At 40.8% G+C, this 22,961-nt stretch overlaps 2 protein-coding genes across 22 annotated transcripts in view; one reads left to right on the top strand and one right to left on the bottom strand.

Moving 5' to 3' along the window:
• Positions 1–12,779, top strand: part of CATSPERT (catsper channel auxiliary subunit tau) — a 53,023-nt gene extending 40,244 nt beyond the window's left edge. Inside the window, exons 15-17 of the mRNA XM_084817698.1 lie at positions 5,782–5,828; positions 8,110–10,851; positions 12,353–12,779. Coding sequence (XP_084673824.1) covers positions 5,782–5,828; positions 8,110–10,851; positions 12,353–12,676 — 3,113 coding nt within the window. The 3' untranslated portion in view covers positions 12,677–12,779. The remainder of the gene's footprint in view (positions 1–5,781; positions 5,829–8,109; positions 10,852–12,352) is intronic.
• STRADB (STE20 related adaptor beta) overlaps positions 1–22,961 on the bottom strand; it is a 35,266-nt gene that overhangs the window by 4,297 nt on the left and 8,008 nt on the right. For 14 of the 21 annotated variants that reach the window (XM_084817899.1, XM_084817825.1, XM_084817859.1 and 11 more), the window contains 5 exons: positions 22,136–22,307; positions 20,249–20,353; positions 19,358–19,584; positions 17,364–17,406; positions 15,441–16,860 (listed from right to left, as the gene is read on the bottom strand). In XM_084817899.1, coding sequence (XP_084674025.1) covers positions 16,708–16,860; positions 17,364–17,406; positions 19,358–19,584; positions 20,249–20,353; positions 22,136–22,307 — 700 coding nt within the window. In that variant the 3' untranslated portion in view covers positions 15,441–16,707. Of the gene's footprint in view, positions 1–15,440; positions 16,861–17,363; positions 17,494–19,357; positions 19,585–20,248; positions 20,354–22,135; positions 22,308–22,961 lie in introns of those variants that run through there. The other 7 variants (XR_014785468.1, XR_014785470.1, XR_014785469.1 and 4 more) reach the window with 2 other exon arrangements.

Genomic DNA, 22,961 nt, shown 5'->3' with positions numbered 1-22,961 from the left:
AGGTGGGGAGCTGTATTCAGATTTACGCGGATCAACTGCACTGGTGGTGGAAGTGGATTTTCCTGTTCCCTCCTTCTTACAGCAGGCCCTCCAGCCCCCTGAAAATATCACACAAAGAGTCAGGAGAACCTGCTGAATACAGTGAGCCGTGGTATGTGTGTTGTGAACAGAGGGAGATCCCTAAAAATTGGGTGGAGGCACCTTCCACAAACAGAGCCCTTCCTCTTGAGATAGGCAAATCCTGGATCGAACCCAGGATGTGGGTGGATTAACTGTTGCAAAGTCTTTAGAAGTTATTCCTGGAAAAAGTAAGAGTCCGCCTTAAACAAAGGCCAAAGGATGTTGCAGCTATATTGCTCTAACTACATGTGGTCCTTATAAAATGGGAGCTGTGGTTTCTTTGAAGAGAAACCTTTTCTCCCTTAATTGGCTTCTCTTAATGTCACTTCAAAGTTTTTCTTCAGTGGGAAGCAGAAATACACATCTTGAAGCTTCCACATCGGACAACTTCCATTAGTCTTGGGGAACTACACAAGTTGTATGGACTCACAGAGCATTCACCATTGAAGTACTCTGACAAAAACTGGCTCCAAGCATAGAGAATAGTATCCTGTGCAAAAGGAAAGCTCCAAGAGATGAACAAACACAACAAGAATGCTTGAAGATAACCCAGCCTTTTTCATAGCCTTAGCTAGGAGCAGGATGAACGATAGAAATTTATCTTTAGCGCCTTCAGTTTGTCTTCTTCACTGGGAGAGAATACCCACCAAAAGCATTTTGCATGGATAATACATGGCAATTTCAAAAATATTATCAAACTTTTTCTAGAAAAGAAGGAGGAAACTTGTCCCAAGGGCAGAATTTGTTTGAGGAATAGAAAAGAATCTGGCAGCAAAGATTTCATTGAAGGTTTGTAGGCAGCACCTGCTGAAATGTCTGAAGCCAAAGCAAAGCTCACTTAAGACCAGTCTTCCCCAAATTGGTGCCCTCCAGATGTGTTGGACTATCACTTCCATTACTATGTTGGCTGAGGGTGATAGAAGTTGTAGTAAAACATATCTGGAGGACACTGTGTTGAGGAAGGCTGTTTTAGGTTTTCAGGCGGGGGTGAGGGGTGTGTGACCTGTTGTTCCTTACTCCACCCCATGATTAGCAGAAGCAAAATGGATTGTCCACAATAAGCAAACTGTATATGCAAATTGATCAATTTCCATAATTTATACAGTTTATAGAATTTTGTTTTTATGATATGAAAGCTGGGTTACCTGGGAACTGCAGTATGATTGGGGTGGGGCAACTTCTTTTTCCCCCCAGCACTTAATGCAAGCATATTTCATACAGTAATTGTAATAGCAAGAATCATTTTCTATATTTCCAAGTTCAAAGTTTTGTAGCTTGAATCCTGGAGAAATGGTGTCTTCAAACAAAAGTATATATTTAAGGAAAGACATGGAATGCTGTAAATGAGCAATAATTGCAACAAAAAAAAGCGAAAGCAAACACGATTTCCAGTTGTGTATATGCACTATTCCATTATATCACAGTGCCACCTAGTGGTTATGTAGCAGAAAACCAGGAAAGGAAATGCTCTCTACATAGTGCTCAATCTCAGTTCCACAATGAAACCAAAAGTAGATACAGTGGATTAACATCCTCATGTAGAAAAGCTCATTGTGAAAAGACCCATTGTGTTTCTGTGGCTGAACCCCCTTCAATCTCTGTCCCTCAAGACATCAAAATAAAATTAATATCAATGGCTGGAATTTATTTCATTGCTTTCAGGAGCCCCACGAATCTTTTTGGTGCCTGTGGCCGAAATGGCACCATGCAAACCTAGCAGTGGGGAAAATGTAAAAAAATGTAAAAAAAAGCCTTTTAATAATGATATCATAAAATTTGTTGCCTCTTAGGCAGGCTGTTTCACCCTGCCTAATGACAGGGCTGGCTAGCCAGCTATCCTTCTCCTTGTAATTTGGGAGGTTTCTGCACCTTTTGTCAAGATTCATCCCTGTTCCAGGAGGAAGGTATCTTTCTAGCAGACTTAATTCTGTGAACTGGTAGTAAATTGTTCTCAGTATTTGTTTTGAGGGTGCTTTCTGGTGGATGGCTCCTAGCACTACCAATCAAAGGACATTGTGGAGTATTTCTGTTTTCCCCTCCTTAATGGATTTTCTTTTGTAAGAAAAAAGACAGAAGAAGTAGTGGAGAAACTTGGGAGGGTTACAAATAGTACACTATGCCATGAACCCACTGTAAAATTCTGTGAATGAGGCAGTACTATTGGGTAATAAAAGCCTCCTTTGGAAGCACCTGTGTAAAAGTCATAGTAGTAATGTTATTATTTAGCTAGAAGCCATAATAAAAACAGAAGGAACATTGAGTTGAGCAACAAATTTAGCTCTCCGTTTCCTGGCCACCTGCAGAGTTAAGGAAACATGCAAGGTAATATAATTTTCATTATCAAACAACAGAAAATGTATACATTCATTAGGTGTAACACCCCTGAGCATGCTGATGTAACCCCTATAGACTAGATGGTTTAGTCCCTTGAGGCAGAGTCCTCACTCAGACGGAGGGCAAGGAGGGGAAAAAATAACAGAAAGAGTCAGTTTGTTTGCGGAGAACCTGAATACTAGAGGATGGATTTATGATTATGGGCTCTTATCACCTTGTATAAGGGCTAATACCTTGAACTATAATGTCTAAGTTACTAACTGTGGACTGTCCTGTAGTCTAAAGTTAAGAAATCCACAAAAGGACTACTGAAGTAGCCAGCACCTTGAGAAAACCAAAGACACTTTGGAACTGGAATGCTATGAAGTTTCAAGCAAGTACAGGCAGGTAGCACAGAATTGCCGGGATGGCGTCAGGAAGGTTGAAGCTGAGAATGAGCTGAGGTCAGCGAGGGATGCGAAAAGCAACAAAAAGGCCTTCAGATACATGCATAGTAAAAGACAGAGGAAAGAAATGGTGGTTCAGCTATTAAATTAGGATGGCAAAAAGATAACAGATGACAAAGAAAAGACAGGTGCTCAGCTCCTACTTCGGCTCAGTCTTTTCCCGAAAGAGGGTCTATGACACCCCCCCCCCCCCCAGCAAAGGCAAAGTACAGGCAGAAGGGGCAGGATTGCAGCTTGAGATCAATAGGCATATGGTCAAGGAACACCTAATTACTTTGAACAAGTTCAAATCTCCAGGGCCAGATGAACCACATCCTAGAGTAATAAAGGAACTGGCAGAAGAACTCGCAGAACCACTATCGATTATCTTTGAGAAATCATGGAGGACAAGTGAAGTGCCAGATGACTGGAGAAGGGCTAATGTCCCTATCTTCAAAAGGGGCAAAAAGGAGGAACCTGGGAACTACAGACCAGTCAGTCTGACATCGATCCCTGGGAAAATTCTGGAGCAGATGATAAAGCAATCCAGCTGTATGCACCTTGAAAACAATGCAGTGATTACTCGAAGCCAACATAGATTTGTCAAGAACAAATCCTGCCAGACTAATCTGATCTCATTTTTTGATCAGGTAACCTCCCTTATGGGCTGTGGGAATGCTGTGGACATAATATACCTCGACTTCAGCAAAGCTTTCAACAAAGTGCCCCATGATAACATCAGGTGGATCCACAGTTGGCTACAGAATCGGACTCAAAGAGTGCGTTTCAGTGGGATTTTCTCAAACTGGGGAGAGGTAACGAGCTCAGTCCTGGGCCCAGTGCTCTTCAACATTTTTATTAATGACTTGGAGGAGGAGGTGCAGGGAATGCTTATATTTGCAGATGACACCAAATTGGGCGGGATAGCTAATACCTTGGAAGACAGAAACAAAATTCAAAGTGATCTTGATAGGCTGGAGTGCTGGGCAGAAAACAACAGAATGACATTTAACAGGGATAAATGCCAAGTTCTGCACCTAGGAAAAAGAAACCAAATGCACAGTTACAAGATGGGGGATACTTGGCTCAACCACACTACAAGCGAGAAGGATCTTGGAATTGTAGATCACAAGTTGAATATGAGCCAACAATGTGATGTGGCTGCAAAAAAGGCAAATATTTTGGGCTGCATTAATAGAAGTATAGCTTCTAAATCACATGAAGTACTAGTTGCCCTCTACTCAGCACTGGTTAGGCCTCATCTGGAGGGCTGTGTCCAGTTCTGGGCACCACACTTTAAGAAGGATGGAGACAAACTGGAGAGGGTTCAGAGGAGGGCAACGAAGATGATCAGGGGACTGGAAACAAAGCCCTATGAAGAGAGACTGAAAGAACTGGGCATGTTTAGCCTTGAGAAGAGAAGACTGGGGGGAGATACGATAGTTGTCACAGACAGGAAGGCCAGGATCTCTTCTCAATCATCCCAGAGTGCGGGACACGGAATAATGGGCTTGAGTGACAGGAAGCCAGGTTCCAGCTGAACATCAGGAAAAATTTCCTGACTGTTAGCAATACGACGATGGAACCAATTACCTAGGGAGGTGGTGGGCTCTCCCACACTGGGGGCATTCAAGATGAGGCTGGACAGCCATCTGTCAGGGATGCTCCGACTTGGATTCCTGCATTGAGCAGGGGGTTGGACTCGATGGCCTTGTAGGCCCCTTCCAACCCTACTATTCTATGATTCTGTGATATTTTTGTTTGGACTCAGAAGGACTAATTGTTCCATGAATTTGTATTAGGGATGGGGGAGAATTCCGCCACGGACCCCAATGCCATTGGGGCCCATGGCGGAACAGAGCACTCACCTCTGCCTCCCCCCGGAATCTGTGCGGGTTGGCTCCCTCTGTGTGTTGATCCTGCAGAGCCGGCCGCCAGCTCTGCTTCGCTGGCACTACGGCTGGCCATCATTGCCATGCCGTATCGCTGGGGTAGGGTGAGTGAGTCTCTGGACGCAAATGGTGTAGTGGGCACCATTTGCGGCCGTAAAGCTGATAGATTAGCCTAAATGCAGCCATTTACGGCTGCTTTTAGGCTAATCTACCAGCTTTACGGCCGCAAATGGCGTCTACTACACCATTTGCGTCCCTGTTCATGTGATAGGCTTCACAAATATTTGCGTAGCCTATCATGGGGAAAAACGGGGACGCAAATGGCATAGTGGACAGTGGCAGCCAGCCGTATCGCTGGCGGAGCAGAACCGGCCTGGACGGATTCCCGGGGGGCAGGGACGGATCGCCTCCCCCCCCCTCCCGCGTACCCCTGCACTGGACCTGGAGGTAAGAGATTCATACATTCCTAATTTGTATTGAGAAATTGTTGTATATTTTGTATAATTTTAATTCTTACTAAAGACCTGGGGGTTCAGTTATCTTTGCAATTTTTTTTGGATTAACCCCCTAGGACCCACACAAGTAGAGACTGTACTGACACATTGACTCTTTCCTTCTACGCATTAAGGTGATAAGACAGAGATTTAACCAGGAGTTACTATAATTGGAAGCCCTCCATAGGTTATTAGATCTAAATGCTGTGTAGTGTCTTGAGTTAGTCTGTGACCACATTTGTTCAAATGTACTTGATCACTTATGGAAGTAATCATTTATTAACTGAATCCTGGCTGTTTAGGCAGCACTGCTGGTTAAGGATTACCTGGAAGCGATGATTTTGTCCATTTTGCTATGAGACATTTTATTTTATTTTTAACTTTAAAATTAATAATTAAAAAGAAACCTGTAGGATTTCAGACCTAACAATGCGTAATACCTCATGACTATTTAAGTAAAATGTACTTGATTACTCCCTGATATACTAATTTTCCATGCTGTTTAATTCTTTCTAGATTCAGTTGTTGAACCAGTAGAGCAATGGCCTTGGAAAGTGGTTGGGGTGAGAAATAGCTGTATTATGCAATTGTAATGGCACTTAACCAGTTAAGTAAAATTGGCAATGTGTCTTTGTGGTGGTGGCAACATACAGCATTTCCTATCACACTCGTTCGTTTGTGATCTGTCACAGAAAATAGTGCAAGGAGTTGGCACAATCTGGCTTCATCCCACTTACTGTGTCTGATAAGCAACCGATTTTCTAGATGTTTTGTGTGAAAGATCCCTCTTTAAAAGGTACTAGCCTTCCTACAATTCATTTGGAGAATGCCTTGTGATGTCCCTCTCGTGCTTGACACTCTTCTGGCCTCTCATTCATTATTTATTGTTTGTCTACCATAGAGAGAGCAGGCAGGTTTTTGATTGGCCTTTGAGTATTGGTGCTTTTGGAGATATCTGTACACATTCAGCATTGACACATTGCTAATTTCTTTAGGGCACAATCCTATGCATGTTTAGACAGAAAAAAAGTCCTACAACTCTCAGCATGTCCCAGCCAGCATGACTGGCTGGGGAATGCATGGAATTGTAGGACTTCTGTCTGATTAAACATGCATATGATTGCACCCTTAGTTAATTTTATTTTTGGTGGGGAAGGGGTGACAATCAGGATTGTTTTTCACCTTTCACACCTCCATGTCCTTCACAGTACCATAGAGACATCTCACGGTCCTACTTCCCATACCTCCCCTATCTTTTTCTTGGAAACTGCATTCAAATCATTGCTCCGTGTATGGGTGGGACAGGTGCCTGTGTACACATTGACCTGGTTCACATGTAGTGGCAATTCATGGGTTGTTTAACCCATTAATTGTTGGGGCTGCGTGGGAGTGAGCGGGCACACTGCCTCCTGCCCATTTGCCTCTTCCACATTTCATCCGGTTTCTCAAACACCCCAGGAACATCCAAACTCATGGGTTGCTGTTGGGTTAAAATTCTGGGTTGTTTGTCCCTCAACAATCCAGAATTCTGGGTTCAGACATTGCATCAAACAACCCAGGAATGTCCCTCAGATGTGAAGCGGAAGCGGCAGTTGGGTGGGAGGCAGCACACTCCCTCCCTCCCATGCAGCCTAAGCAGTCCTTGGTTTGTCATTACTTGTGAACTGGGCCATTCAGTTATATATTAGAACAGAACATCCCACATCCACAATCTGGAAGAAAAGCATCTGTGATAATTACTGGCATAACAAGGGGTAACTGAAATGAACATAAATGGAACAAAGAATACTGGTACCCTTCATCTTACATTATTCTCAGAAATCCCTCTTCTGTGTTTTCTCTTCCCTTTCACTATAATTAGAATAACCCTTAGCTGGTGTGGGCCCTACATGCACACGCTGCAGTGCTTTCTCTTTCTGGCTTCCCAGATTATATTTGAGCAGGGTGCCGATTCTGATGCCTAAAACAAAAAAAAATCAGATCCTAACAGTGTTATTCTAAATGTACGTGAAGCTGCATCAATCCATAGAATGCCTTAGGCAATGCTAATGGCAAATCACAGGTGGCAAATTGAAAGCAGCTGTTAAGCTGTGGTAATTACGGGTGCAGTCCTATGCATATTTAGACAGAAAGAAGTCCTATAATTCCCAGAATTTGGCTTGGGAAGGCTGGAAGTTTTAGGACTCTTTTCGGTCTAAACATGCATAGGATTGCACCCTCATAGTATGGATTGGGTGCTTAGGGTAGCATTTGACCATGTAGTGGCCAGGTCTTTGCGCACTTTTTTGAGGGTACGTTCCACTGAATCCACAAAGATTTAGTTGTGAGTAAACGTGCTTTTAGGATGTACAAGGTGTGCCAGCCATGTGCCTTCTGAACCCAAGTTTTCTGTGCTGCCTTTGTGCTGTGTCCACTGTGATTTTTGTGGAGGTTGCTGTTCATTCAGCAGTGCAAGCAAACGTGTTAAGCCAAAACAGTGATCAGGACTGCCTTGTGACAGCATATGATTGTAAAACACAATCACATGGTGGCATTGCGCCATTACTTCCCATCCAATATCATTGAGACTTTTTTGCTAGCATACAAATGACTGCCCAGCTGAAATTTGAAAGCATGGCGTTTTATCTTTATTCCCTCACTTCAAAATAGGAACAACATTTACATGTAAATTCTTAATACTGAACTTTGTATACATGTTTTCCTATTTATACTCATTGTATTGTATTGCTTTGAAAGTTTGTCCAGGGATGGTCACAGGATCCTCACATTTCACACCTCCCCTACTCATGTTGAAGTCTTCAAAATATCATAATTATGACATCCTCTCTTTTTTAAAAATCACAGTTCCAAGAAGCAGTTTTTCGTGGGAACAAGTTTGAACCATTCTTGAGACGCGTCTGTAAAGTACAACCACCTCCATTTCGTGCAGGCAAAGGAGATGATTTCAGTCATTTGGAAAAAAAATACTCATCTACTGATCTCAAAGAACGAGAAGATCAAGACCCACCTCATGGGCTGTCTTTGACAAAAGCAGACAGTCATTCAGACATTAAATCAATCAAAAGTGGTGAGCAGCTGTCTATTCTAAGACTCATAGAAAAAAAAATGGATTTAGAAGACCAAAAACCTGCCATGCAAGATGAAGATGAACGATCTGGTTTTTCTCAGAAGCCATCAGGAGATAAACTTTCAGAAGCAGAAACAAAACAGGCCCAGGTTTATTTCAGAAAGTCTCTTGAAGCCTTTCTTGTTGATAAACTTGTAAAAGTAGTAGCAGTGAAATCACTGCTAAGCAACAATATTGAAAACCTAGTTGCAGAGAGACTCTCAGAAGCAGAGATATCCCGAGAACTGGAAGACAGCAACTTGTCAAGTGGTGGGGAGAAACATTTACTCAAGGAAAGAAAACCTGGTTCTGGAGAAAGGTTTTCAGAATCAGACCTAAGAAAGCTGAAAGATGTTGTGAGTCAAAACTTGCAAGCTCGTCTTATAGAGAAATTGTCTGAACAGGGAATAATCCCAGATATGGAGCCAGCTGGGAAAGACCAGAAAGTTTCTCTTCCAAGTTCAAGTGATTTGTTCAAGAGAAGGAAAAGTTTATCCAAGGAAAGAATTTCACAAACTGAAATAGTAACACTAAAATCACTAAGTGGCAATCAATCAAGAAACATTTCTAAAACTGAATCCATGCAGCATAGTAAAGAAAGTAGTCATGAAAACCAGCCGGTGGTTACGGAGTTAGGTATATCTGAAAGCAAAACAGATTATGATAGAGAGCCTACTTTACCTCTTAAAAGCCAAGGCAGTTCAGCAGAAGAAACAAATGCAAAGACAGACTTAAGAAATGAACACTCCAAACAATCACTGGAAATAATTAGAGTAACATTACCATCAAGCACAGAAACAGATAATATTAAGCAGCAACTTTCCATTCATGACACACTCCTTGAAAGAATTTTAAAAGCAGAAATAATGAGTTTAAAAACATTTTTAAGCAAAGGACTCCAGGATCACCTTAAAGATAAACTTTCAGAAACTGGATTAAGTGCAGAAGATTTTGAAACAGTGTGCCGGAAGTTGTCCTTGAACGTGAAAAGGGAACATACAATGACGCCGGAGAAGGACATACTGCAAGAGGACCAGGTTTTATCTAAAGAAAGCCTTGCTGAAGAGACACCTGTGTTAAGTGAAAGTGTTCAAAATCTCTTTGAAGCACTTTCAGAAAGTGAAATTGTCAATCTAAAGTCTGCATTGAACAAGAAGATCCATGACCATCTTTCAGAAAGGCTTTCAGAAATAGGATTGATCACAGAGGAGGAGTTAAGGAAAATACTTGAAAACTTGTTTCCAGTTGTGGTGAAAGAAACATCACCAAAGGGAGTTAAAGGATCAGATGTATCCAATGAAGGACAAAGTACGCGTCCAACATCCTCCTCAACTCAAAGCCTGCAAGACAGGTTTTCAGATGAAGAACTACAAAATCTAAAGTCTCTCCTAAGCAGACTTCTGAAAGAAGGCCACAGAGACAAACTTTCAGAATCAGAAGTAAAAGGTTTAACATCAGTTTTACAGAAACGTTTTGTGAATCTTCCCATACAAAGCAGTTCTGAAACTGGGATAAGCAAAGAAGTGGAGATAAAGGACAAATGCCACAGACTTGTATCTTTGCCAAATGATGAAGGAAGTTCACAAATTAGTAATGTAGTTGTATCTGACAGAGGAAAAGGTTGTTCAAAGGAAAGTCTTCATAAAATTTCAACAGTAGGTGAAAAATATCGTATAAAAGGAGAAAATCTAGACAATTTTGAAAACAGCATTTTTGAAGTCGAAACCAAGAACCAAGAAACTCAGACAATGCATCTTATAAAAAAAGTAAAGCATAGTTCTAAAAAGGAATGTCACAGGTTGCCGGGTTACCCTGAAAATCCAGACATGCTAAATTTGAAGAGAGGATCATTTGAAGCAGGATTAAAAAGCAAGCCACCTGATGAACCTTTGAAGAGAATCTCAGAACCATTTGCCTTTTCATCTTTTTTGAGTGCACATGATATTGGTGTCCAAACTGAAATAAAAAACTATCTCTCCAAGCCTCCAAATTATCTTTCCAAGCCTCCCTTTCCAGTAAACCCTCAGACATTTCGCTTTTTACATTCAGAGTCTGAGGAAGAAGCAAAGCCAGCAAGCAAACATAATCAAAAGCCGAAAAGCAGGAAGAAGTCTGACAAAAAGAAGGACGCTGTATCACATCATCCGCAACAAACAGTGACAAATAAACAGATCAAGAAAGAAAGGACAAATAATGGAATCGCATATAAGGAGTGTTTAAAATGCAAAAGACATGGTGAACTTGGCATGGCAGAAAACAGGAAGGATTTAAAAACAATAGTATCCCCTAATGGTGTGAGAAAGGAGAGCCTGAAGCAGAAAGCTGAGAAAAGACGCGATAATGAAGTGAAACCCAAAAAATCACTTAGCAAGACTGCTGCCCTGTCAGATCCACAATTACAAAGCCTGTCAAAAAATCTTCAGGAAAAATCATCTACAACAAAAATTCCACCTTATGGACGTACAAAAGGAAATACATTGGTAAGAACATTATCAACTTTGTGCTTGAAGAACACAAATATATCTGAAGGCAGCGCATAGAGGACTATATTCTTTAATGCCTTTATATTTTCCAAAGTGATAGCAGGTCAGGGCCATGGGCTACTGTGGTAAATAAAGATTTAAACTGAACATATTGAAGAAGCACGACAGATTTCAGAATTGGGGGCTCCTGTGTTGCCTAAAGAGCTTAATGCCAGTTTGGTAGTCTATGCCCGGAGTGGGGGACCCATTACCTGAGAGGCACATGCAGCTGTCAGCCTAGTTTCATGCATCCCTAATTTCATGTTGCCCTCAGAAATGGAATGGGAGAGAGCAAGCTATACATTTCTGCAATGTTGCAAGCCCCACCATCTGTCAGCATGTGGTCCCTGACAGATTACTCTTGTAAATATGGCTCTTGACAGAAAAACATTCCTCACCACTGGTCTACACCAATGAGCCCATCAAACCCAGCACTTTATGGTTGTTTGGCATTGTGTGCCAGCCAGTTTCACTGCACAGTGTTCTTTGGCCATGTAAAGATTGTTTCTCAGAGTTGCCAGCCCAAAGGGGTGCTAACCCTTTCCTCACATGCAATAGTCCTGACAAAAATTCCCCCTCATCCAAAACTGCTATTTAGCATTCAAGGGGGAGCTGTCCTCTCCTACCAAATAGCAGCTTCAAGGTGGATGTTTTTTGTCAGGACTGAGGCATGGAAGAGTTAACCCCCCGCCCCCCAGTAGTGGTTCCAGTCCTCATCAGCACGAATACTACAGCTGTTATATAAAGCTTAAAGAAGAATCACACAAATGCTAAACACCACATTTAACGGAACACATAGTTGAGCAGCTAAAGTACGCGTTACATTAAATGTGGTGTTTGGCATTGTGTGATTATTTTCGCCCTTTGCGTCTTTGTTGTCTAAACCTGACACAGGAAATGTTTGCATCCTCTCTCCCTTAGCACAATGTTTTGTCCACTAATTCTTTCCCCATGTTCCTACTTCTCAACACACTACATCCTGATCTCTTAACTAAGGTTCCCAGCATCCTACTAGTGTCCCACTTTCCTGCCAACAGTATATAGCTCTTCATCTGTAGAAGCTGCATAAAGTTTCCCCCAGGCATATTGACCTTTCTTTCCCAACTGGCATTGTTCCTCTGTCTATCGCCATTCAGAATATTTGTTATGTCTATGAACAGTCTGGGCAGTTCAGTGGAGGGGGTGGCAGGGAGGAAGAGAATTTACAGCAACAGCTGATTAGACGTAGCATTTTGGAACTATCTGGGACCAGATATTAAAAATTGTGTGAATTTGACAGCTGAAAGCGTAAGGAATGCTAAGAGATAAAAGAACAATGCAGACCTGATAATCAAATAAGCCAACTCCTGAGTGCTGATGTATGTATTATTTGCAAGACAGTTCTGTTGTTATGAAGTTTGTCATCATCATCATCATTATTATACATAAAACTAGTATCTGCTTTGATTTCAATGTTTAGACCCTTGCAGGCACAGATGATTTAGATGTGGAAGCTTTCAAGCACCTTGAAAAAGCAATAGAAAGAGCTCTTATCGATTTGGGAGGAGTCTCAGAAGGCAGCTCCAGCCATGGAAGACCAAGCACTATTCCAAATGCTGCTGCTCTCATATCTAAAGATTCATTCAGATCATTTCCCTCTGCAATTGAGACTCCAAAAAATCAAGCAGGCTCAATATCTGAAATGCTCAACAATCAGGAACAGATTTTAAAAATGACACCTGAACAATTGGCAATAGTACTTAGGATTCTCCAAAAGATATTGAGACAGAACACGACCCCATAATGGATGAATGGAAACCATCTGTGCCTAAACCATCTATGTGTGTACTTTTGTGTTACTCTTTCCCTCCAGCTGTAATGAAAAATAAAACCCTCTTTATATGTACATTTATTTTAGTTCTGAGATGTTTAAAATTTACTTGCATTCTTAACAGGAAATGTGTGTGTGTGTGTAGCAATGTTCATTCTGAAATGGATGAATCATGCATGGGTAACTGCTGGAAGAGACCCTTATGGTTTTAAAATATTTATAATTGATGCCCTGATCTTAAAAATCAGATGGCATGCATAACAACATGTGTCCTAACTCCCTGCTGCCTGCACTTTGATGCTATCTCAGATTAGTGCTGTACTAAAAATTTCTCCCACATTGTTTCAACCATTCTCATTTAATTTGATAGAAAAAATTGCTTTCAAAAAGAAATTCAGTGGTGAAGAAAATTTTGGGAGAAATTCTCATGGATTGAGTTTGGGTGTACTTAGGTGTCCAAGGAGCATGTGCAAGTGTCCTGTTTTTCATTGTACAATCATCTCTCCTGCAGCCTGCTCTGTTTCCCACACTTCAATTAAAGGGGAAGACATCATGATTCGTTCCATAAGTCTTTTTGAGATCAGGAAGCACAGGCTGCCTGGGAGGCTGCAGAGCAAGGAGGAGATGTGTAATACCAAGAAAACATGCGCACAGCCCTCTCAACCACCTTGCTTTGATTAGGTAAGCTCAAAGATATCACAAAAATAAATTGTAAAACACCCCGAGAATGAGAAACAACAAAGGAAGCCTCTTTGATGGGAAAAAAAACTTTGCAGGAAATTGGAGGACAGAATTAGGCACAGCACTAGCTCCACTTTTTCCCTGGAGCTAGACACAACACTGCCCCTCACATCTGCATTGTGGTGGATTGAAAATGGGGCGGGGGGGCCATCTGCCAACATAGTTGATGCCGTTGCCACTTGCAGCAGCAACACACACACACAAAACCCTTATGAAAACAATTAAGAAGCTGTGCTACAATCCATGCCAATGGTGAGCCATACCTGAGAAACTGTTGAGAATTTCTACTTCGCCTGGAGAAATTTGGTGAAATTGTCCCCCTAATATCTCTGCTCACAAATAGGGTGGAGAATTTTGAGAGGCCAGTTGCACACAGCTGCGTCTCAAATGCCCGTCCCAATCCAAGGTGGCCGTTGCAGTAACAATTCAGTGCTATTTCTGAATGGTACAGTACCATGGTGGCTACATTTCTGCATAGTCTTCCCTATTTAAATTGGCACTGCTCCCCCCTGCCCTCACCAGCTGATTGGCACAGTAGGGGAGGCTTGACGTGATCTCAGCCCACGGGGAAGAAAAGTTTAAACTTCCCCATCCCTGCGCCATGGGGGGGGGGGGGGAGAAAAGTGGGGGAGGGGAAGGGGGAAAGACTATGCATGTTGGTCCACTTGCACGCACATGTGGCCCCCACCCCACTGCCCATGGTGCATGCAGTCCTTGGGACCAAAAGGTTACCCATCCCTGATCTAGTTAAATGAGTCAAAATTTACCTCCAGGGCCAAGTAAACTATTCTGAAAATGCAATTCTATGCAAGTCTTCTTAGAAATTTGCCATACTGAATTTCATAGGACTTACTCCCAGGCAAGTGTGTATAGGACTGCAAATTTTCAAAGTTGACCAGAAGTTGTTAAATGTGGTCTAGGAAAGGGTTGGATTTGGACTTGATTTTACACTTGCTTTAAATGTCACCATGAAGAATGCAGATGGTGGGCCTTCTCTGTAGTGGCACACACACTCTGGAAAACGCGTCCTGCGCAGTTCAGGAGGCAGAAAATGTAGCATCTTTCAAATGCCTCCTAAAAACGCACCTTTTCACCCAGGCTTTCCCTGGGCTGTAACTGCTGTTGGGTTTTACTTTGGTTTTACCTGCTACTTTTAAACTTTTAAATGTTTTATTATGTTTTATCATGTTTTATTTTATGGTTTTAATTGTTGTAAACTGTCCAGGAAGCCTCGGTTGTTGGGCAGTATAGAAATGCAACATTAAAATTCCTGTTTGCTCTTTATGGTATCAAAATCTTAGTTCACCCTCTAATGTTGAATGTATGGCTTGGCTTACAATGCCACTGTGAGAATTTTTTTTATAAAGTAGCACTTTGTACATTAAAGTACTGTATAAAACACAATAGGACATGTACTGTCTGTGAAGAAAGATGGTGATCAAAATATTAAATGCAACTAAGGGAACTATGCCAAAAGGGGAGAGAGATTTAAAGTGCAATCCTATGCATGTTTGGACAGCAAAAAGTTCTACAATTCCCAGCATTAATTCTAGAACTTTTTCTGTATGAACATGCATAGGATTGCACCCTTGGGCTGCTATCCTATAAAGCAAGTGCTAATACACCTTGTAAAGGAACACTGAATCACATTCCCTGTTGAAATAACCTACTGCTGTTTGAAATCTGTCATTGGCAAGATTTGCAAAAAACAAGCATTCACTAGGTGTCACCTCAAGTAAGAGTTGCGTATTAACAGGACTTTTATGGATAAGTTCATAGAACTCCCATCTAGGCCTTAACCTTTTCTTACCATAAGAATGATATTTTGTTTGATTCTGATATGGGCCACAATTGAGTATTTGGTCTCAAAATATTTAGGCTGCAATCCTGTGTATTAAATGGATTTACTCCTTATAGGGCATACTTTTTAGTAAAGTTCAGGATTGCAGTGTTAGTCCACATACTGATAAGCATGAAATAAAAATACCACAGCTAGTTTTCTTTAAATAAGAAGCATATTTTATTCCAGTTACATTTGTCAGAACTGAGTTGGCAAAAGATGGCTGACACATTGTTTTACTTCAGTAGTTTCCTAGTCAAAAGAACACCTGTGGTGCTAATTGTATTACATCTGATAGAGCTTTGTGAGGCTGCAGAAAAGCTTATATCTATTTTCATGATCAAATAGAATGTACATTAATAAAATATAGTTCTAAATATCTCAGTATTAAAACTCTCCCCCCCCCCTAATTATATGCAGAATTTTGGTTAAGGTCATGCTTATTCAGTCATTCACAGTACTAGAGTAACAAGAACAGAAAGCTTGTTTCCTGTCAGTCTGACCCTTTTATTTTCATGATTTTTGTCATTTGGGCTCATCTCTCCCTTCTCAAGGAAAGACCCCTCAAAAAGGTCAAAATGCAAAGCTGAAGGTTATATTACCTTAGAATCTATTGCCATCTAGAATAGTGTTTGCAGCAGTATACTTCTAATAGTCATGTATTATTGCAATCCTTGTATTCATGTTTCCATCTTTGTGGCTCAACAGATCTTATTTTTTGCCTCACTTGTGTAGATTCCTTTCTCTACCATAGTTCTACCATTCTCAGCTTGAAATATTGCCTATTTGAAGGCGAGCTAGGTGTGAGCTCTGAGCTGTGACATTCCAATTTCTATCAGAGCTGTGGACTAGTGAGAAATGCGAAGAGATACTTTGCATTGAAAGATCACAGCTATTTCTTCCAAACTACAGTGATGGCTACTCCCAACAACTGTTGGAGGACACATGGCAGAAGATCCCTCAAAACTCAGAGGTTTGCACATTGCCACTTTTTGTATGCAGGAAAAGGCACTACTTATTAAAAGAAAAAGTTTATATATGTGATAAATGTGTTGATATGTTTACCAAAACAAAGAGCAAATTTCAGATTAACACTTCAAAGGCAGTAATAACATAGATGTACCATGTGTCATATGATGCAAGCGTTCTATCATAAAATAGACCCCATTACAATTCAGTTCTAAGAGTGGAAAGATGCTTGAGGTTATGTGGATACTTCTGGCAATTCAAGAAGTGAGGATTAATGCATTCACATAGTATCATGTTGGAAAAAAATTCCTCCCCATATAGCATCACGGGTACAAACATTTAACATTTTCAAGTATACCACAAATATTTGTATTTTAACAAAACAAAATACCAAAAAAGCAGCAAAGAAATCACATTTTTTCCAGACAGATGTCAGAGATAAGGTTGAACATCTTTAGAATTCCCAATACCTCTCTCTCGCCTTTGGCAAAATACATTCAGACTTTCTCCAGATGTCTGCTGAACGCACTGCAGGTATTTGTGATTGAGTGTGTTGGATGGCAGGAGGCAACAGTGAAAGTAAGGAACCCTTTGTTTGTTCTTTTACCTGAAAGAATGGATAATGTATAATGAATAAAGTACCGACAAACCTGTTGAAACAGCTGTAAATTAATTCAGATAGGATCATTATCCTACAACAGGTGGAGAATGCAGATTCTGAAATGCTGGCTTGCTCCAGAAAGGCATGCCTGGTTGCCAATTGCCACATTAGTAACTAATGGAATTATTGGTACTGTAGTACATTTTGTTGTATTGAAAGACTCCCAACTATGATGTACTATGCCACTTCTGCAAGCATATCATTGCTTCAGCACACAACCTGCTTACAGAATCATAGAGTCATAAAATAGTAGGGTTGGAAGGGGCAGTACTCCATTAATATCCATCTGCTCCAGATGCATCTTCTGACCACAGGCACAGCCAAAGAATCTTCCACTTTAAGGATGAGCAGCTTGTGCTCCCAATTTATTATCTGTTTCCTAGATCAAAGCCTTGGTCATTCTCTTTAGCTACAATTAGCATATCCAATGAAATCTGCAACAAGCTTACCTGCTTGAAAAAAGCATGTGACAGTAGACCTCTTGCTGATGGCCTAGATCCCAGGAGGAAAACACAAAGCTTAGGTTTTTAACCTTTGCAAATGGAGTTAGCTGGTAATTACTTCCCCTCCTCTTGCAGCCTATTAGCAGGGTCAATTGATTGAAAAAAAAATCAAGTAAAAGCTTTCCATTTAGTCACACTCCCCACATATACTTGCTAGGGTAACAGTGAAATGTTTTCAAAATCACATTAACTCTGCAAAAATGTATTCTTCAGGCTCTTTATATGTGAATAGTTTCAAAATTAGGACTGTCAACCAATTACAGAATTTAGTGGATTCATCATCTGCCTTTTACTTAATTGACGTTTATCTGAAATATATTTGCACCTTAACAAGCCCCACTAAGTATACCTTCCAAAGATACTATTTAATAAATTAGTTAAGTTACCACTCATAGTTAGACATAAAGATAATTCTTGACATTTTCTTTTCATTTCAAAGACATAACAGAACCAAAACTGCTTTAAAAATAAGAAAGCGTGGCCTTCATTCTCACCAATCACCTTCAGGTGCAGCCCTACCAAAAATTATAACATAATCCACTCACAGTATTGGTGTAAGACCCACACTGGGAGTATTTGATAAGAGTCCGGGTTCCCTCCCACCTCACCTACATGCATGCGGTGACACACACACAGGCAGTGTGATGGAAAGTTAGGGGGAATGAAAAGTCTGTGCACACCTCTCATATCTTCATCAAGCCCTCTCTGTTCTTCTATGAGCATAACTACGCCACATCAGGTAGAAAAGCATGGCTGTATGGAGATATGGGAAGCAGGTACAGACCTCCATTCCTTCTTAACGTCCCATGACATTGTGCATGAATTAGTGTTTGCAGGTGCAGGAAATGGAGGAGCCGGGGAGAGAAAAGAATAAGGTTCTGTTAAACCCTATCAGGATCTTTTGTGCACAAGCACAAAAGGTAGTCTTTAAAAAAGATACTGTAGAGCTGGAAAAAGTGCAGAAAAGGGCAGCTGAAATGATCAACTTGCTGGAGCAACTACCCTAAGAGAGAAGATTACAACAGCTGGAATTTTTAGCTTGGAAAAAAGGCACGTAAGGGAAGACATGATAGAGGCATACAAAATTATGCAGTGTGGAGAATATGGGTAGGGAGACATTTTTCTCCCTCATAATACTAGAACCCGGGGTCATCCCACGAAGCTGATAGGTGGGAGATTCAGGACTGATAAAAGGAAGTACTTCTTCACACAGTGCACAGTTAAACTATGGAATTCACTACCTCAGGATGTAGTGATGGCCATAAATTTGGATGGCTTTAAAAGGGGGTTAGACAAATTCCTGGAGAATGCTACCAATGGCTAGTAGTGCTGATACCTCTATGCTACCCCCAGTATCAGAAGCAGAATGTTCATGTACACCAATTGCTGGGGAACATGGGTGGAAGGATGCTGTGGCACTCGTGTCCTGCTTGTGGGTTTCCTGTGGGCAGCTGGTTGTCCACTGTGTGAACAGAATGCTGGACTATATGGACCGTTGGTCTGATCCAGAACGGCTCTTATGTTCTCATGTTAAATGGATTAGGCCTCAAATATTTATGTCATCCTCACTGTGAATATATACTCCTTCATTTCAGTGAAGAGCTGAGATTTTTGCAACCAAGCCTCACTTGTGGCTAATATGACTTGCATATCATACGCTATACTGTACCCCTACAAAATCTGCCCATGGAATTCTCTTCTTGAGAATTTTGGATTGCATTTAAAAAATGAGTGCATGTGGCAAAGGCTAAGACTCTCTCCCCCAAAAGCAATTTTGAAAAATACTAGAGAAAATACATCCTCATGATGTAGTCTTGCTAATTTCAAGTATAGATAAAATCAGGCTTTCAAACCACTGCACAAAGTTCTTTGTGCCTCCATACAAAGGTATTTCAGCTTATAATCACTAAATTCTAATTGCACTATTGTAAAAGCATTACCTTTTTTCTGGGTCCTGATGCAAACAGAGTTCTATCAAGTTATGGAAAGCAGGGGAGAAGGTTTTTGGTGGGGTCTGCAGTCTCTCACTTGTCATTGTGTGTGTCATGCTTTCACCAATTCCAGAGTCAATCCCTGATCGGGAATTTTTTATCCTGGATTCACCACGTGGAAAAGTATTTATAGCCCAGGGACAATAAGATGGACCTTTAAGCTTCTGCAGCAGCATCTGGGAGAAAGATTAGGGCAATACAAAATATCCAATGACTTTCTTAGCCTACATTAGACTAGTAACAAGTTATGGTTGCACCAAATATTCACCTGCTTATTTTTGGATCAATAGTAGTATCTTAGGCAGAAATAGTTCTCGAGAAAAAACTATAAAATGTAAATACGTCCACTGTTTTGCAGAACTGTTCACTGTCAGGGTATCCAATTTGGGATCATATCATGGTGTCATTAAGCTACATTGCAAATTGAGGGGAAAAGAACCCAACTGACAGTAAGGACAATGCTTCCTGAACCAGTCATATGGATAACTCTGGCCAATCAAGCATCATGTAGCAAACTTGACAACATCATGAAGGGCAAACAATACTTCCTGAATAGGTGAACGGTTTTGTACCACTTTGCACAATCACTATTTTAAGAGCCAAAAGGACAGGTGAATGCATTTTGATGTTGACAAAAACGTTGAAACACATCCTTCTGTTAGCTCAGTCCTTATAACAAATGTTAGGAACATCACAGGTAAGGAAATCCTATTTTATTATGTAGCCAGCTGTTTAAGGACACAAAAATTGATAGTCACCTTTCTTTTCATGATAGTATTATATATCAGTTCCTCAGAATGAATGTACTTAACCAACAATTTGAAGGATTTTGTGCTTTACCTGTGTACGAGGCATATCCTGAAAGGGTACATGTCCATTAGCTAGTTCACAAGCTGTAATGCCCACACTATAGATGTCAGATTTCACATTATATCCATACATATCCTGTGGAAGAAAACACTGCATTGATAAATTCAACCACTGAGTACCTGCCAATGTGCATGAACTAAAAGAGACTCATGCACGTACCAGTGGAAGATGTCGGAAGTTTTATCTGCAATTTGAGAGTAGGATCCAACAGTGATCTACCGCTGGAGGCCAGTGCTGTTATTCCCAGTGCATGTGTGGCCCCTACTGCTGGCAGCGGTGATCTAGCGCTTCCAGAGGCAAGCCCCCCAAAGACCAGAAACAAGTCTCTGGAAGGGGCAGGTCATGCCTTCCAGAAACAAGTGTTTCCACTCGTTTGAGGGCTGGCCCCCAGAAGTGCTATATCACCACCACCAGCAGTAGGGGCTGCACACGCACTGGGACCAGCGGCGCTGGCCTCCAGCGGTAGGGCACCGTTGGATCCTACCCATACTGTTTTACTGGGTATTCTTTAATTTTATTATTAGCTTTTGCTCAACTGTGTTTTTGGGACAGGGCAATCTATAAATCTAGATAAAGATAGCCTATTGCTATGTTCTGTCTCTGATGCATACAGTTCCAAAGGTTATGCAATATTAAGCCCTTTAAGGACAATATTGATTTTAATACACAAAGTTATTCCACAAAAAATATTTTTGCTGCATTCAGCAAGTTTATAAGCTTTAGCTTCTTTTGAAATGGCTTCATACATGAAACAGAATACTAGAAGCATCAGGTTAATACAGCTATGGTCTTCAACGGCATTTTTACTGAAAATCTGCACCAACAGTATTCAGATTTCCACTGAAATACATGACAGCAGTACAGATGGAAAAGGAAAACCATGTATTAGAAGAAAAAAACTTTCATTCATTAAAATATGTTTAATACTTATTTTCTAAACGCTCAAAATAGTTTGCATCAAACAAAAATTTAACACAGTTGGAAAAAACCAATGTCATGCAATGGGTCCCCAGTCTTCGGAACAGATTTTGAAGATGTGCCCCCTCCCATGGAAGCAGTTCCATCAGTGGGAGGAATTAACTGGATACCACCCATTGGAAACAGAACAATATCACACACAATACAAATCTGAACAGCTACAGAAAACAGTACTTCAGATTGAAAGCTTAATGAAAAATGTAGATCTTGCAACCCTTTCAGAGGGACAACAAAAGGCTAGTTTACCTCACTTCTTCTGAGAGGAGGTTCCACAATTCTGGAGCAGTCTTTGTTTAAAGTGATTATCTGAGCTATTTCTGTTGAAACCTACTGCAAAGTCAACAGCGATACCAGCTGACTAGACCTCGACTGAAAAGTCAGCTCATGGAGAGACAGTGTTTGATGTAAAAAGGTCCCAGACCATGGAAGGTTGTAAAGATTAAAACCTTGAACTGGAAACCAGTGCACTTGGTGCAGAATACATCCATGCCCTGTAACCCCAGTTAGAGGCAAGCAGCAGTTCTGCACCAGCTGAGGCTTCTGAATAGTCTTCAAGAGCAGTCTCATGTAGAATGTGGTGTAATATTCAAGCCTGGAAATTCTAGTTTACATTAAACTTTTCAAATAATGTGAAATCCATACCTCTGAATCGTAATACAAGTGTAATACCATACTACATATGTCAAGTGTTACATACAATGTTAAGAAATGTCAATTTTTAACAGAATAATAAAAAAAGGAAAACACAGACATAAAGCTTTCATAATTAGTTTTTATAGTGCAGAATTAAAATTCTTTATGGGTATTTCTGATGCATAGTTTGTGCCAATGTGATACAGCAAGACTGCACAGCCACAATGAAATGCAGCACATACTGACCTGCCTTAGTAGTTCAGGACTCAGCCAAGGAAGCATTGATGTACTGAACTCGGGGAAGTCATACACAGCTTTTAACAGTTGCCCACTGCTGACTAAACTGTAAAGATGATTTAAGCCAGATAGATAAACTAGGCCATCTTCTGAAATCAGTATGTGACTAGCTTTAACACTTCTGAAACACAACCAATGAGATGTTAAATAGAAGAATGATTCAGAGAAATAAAACTTAAGATTCTGACACACATCATACTGTAGCCTGACACAACAGCTCTGATGGTGGCAACAATACCCCAAGCTGTGATCTAAAGAGACCTTTTGGATATATACAAGGGCTCCTGCATATGCATCAGGGTTTCCCTTGTTTCCCCCATCCCCTCCCAGATGCACCAGTTCTTCACACTGCATTTGGAGGCGGCTTTGGAAATGTTGTACTCTGGCTGACAATTTTGATTGAAAGGTAGGTTATAAACCCTTATAATAAATTAATAAATAGTCCACCCATTATAGCCAGAGGAGACTAAAGCCTACTGAACTGAAATAGACAAAGCAATAGTGGAATTTTACAAGCTCTCACAATGCAACCATCTGACACCTTCCCAAGGATGTTCAGATTTTGTTAAATCCTTTCCATCTGTGTTTCATGGCTTGTTAGGCATCTTTTGTTCCATCATCTGCTCATTGACGGAATCAGATTTTTTTCCAGAATTTTGTTCTACCTGCGCTAGTTAATGCAAAGTTCCACTAATGCAAATTAGCAAATTTATGCAAATGTGCATTAGCACTAATATGCACTTGTGCTAATATACATTAGTGCAAATCCCACCCC

Source organism: Heloderma suspectum, chromosome 1 (assembly GCF_057233095.1).
Source record: "Heloderma suspectum isolate Gila_16-S chromosome 1, 16-S_ref, whole genome shotgun sequence".
Taxonomy (NCBI): Eukaryota; Metazoa; Chordata; class Lepidosauria; order Squamata; family Helodermatidae; genus Heloderma; species Heloderma suspectum.
This window is presented reverse-complemented; position numbering and strand designations above follow the sequence as displayed.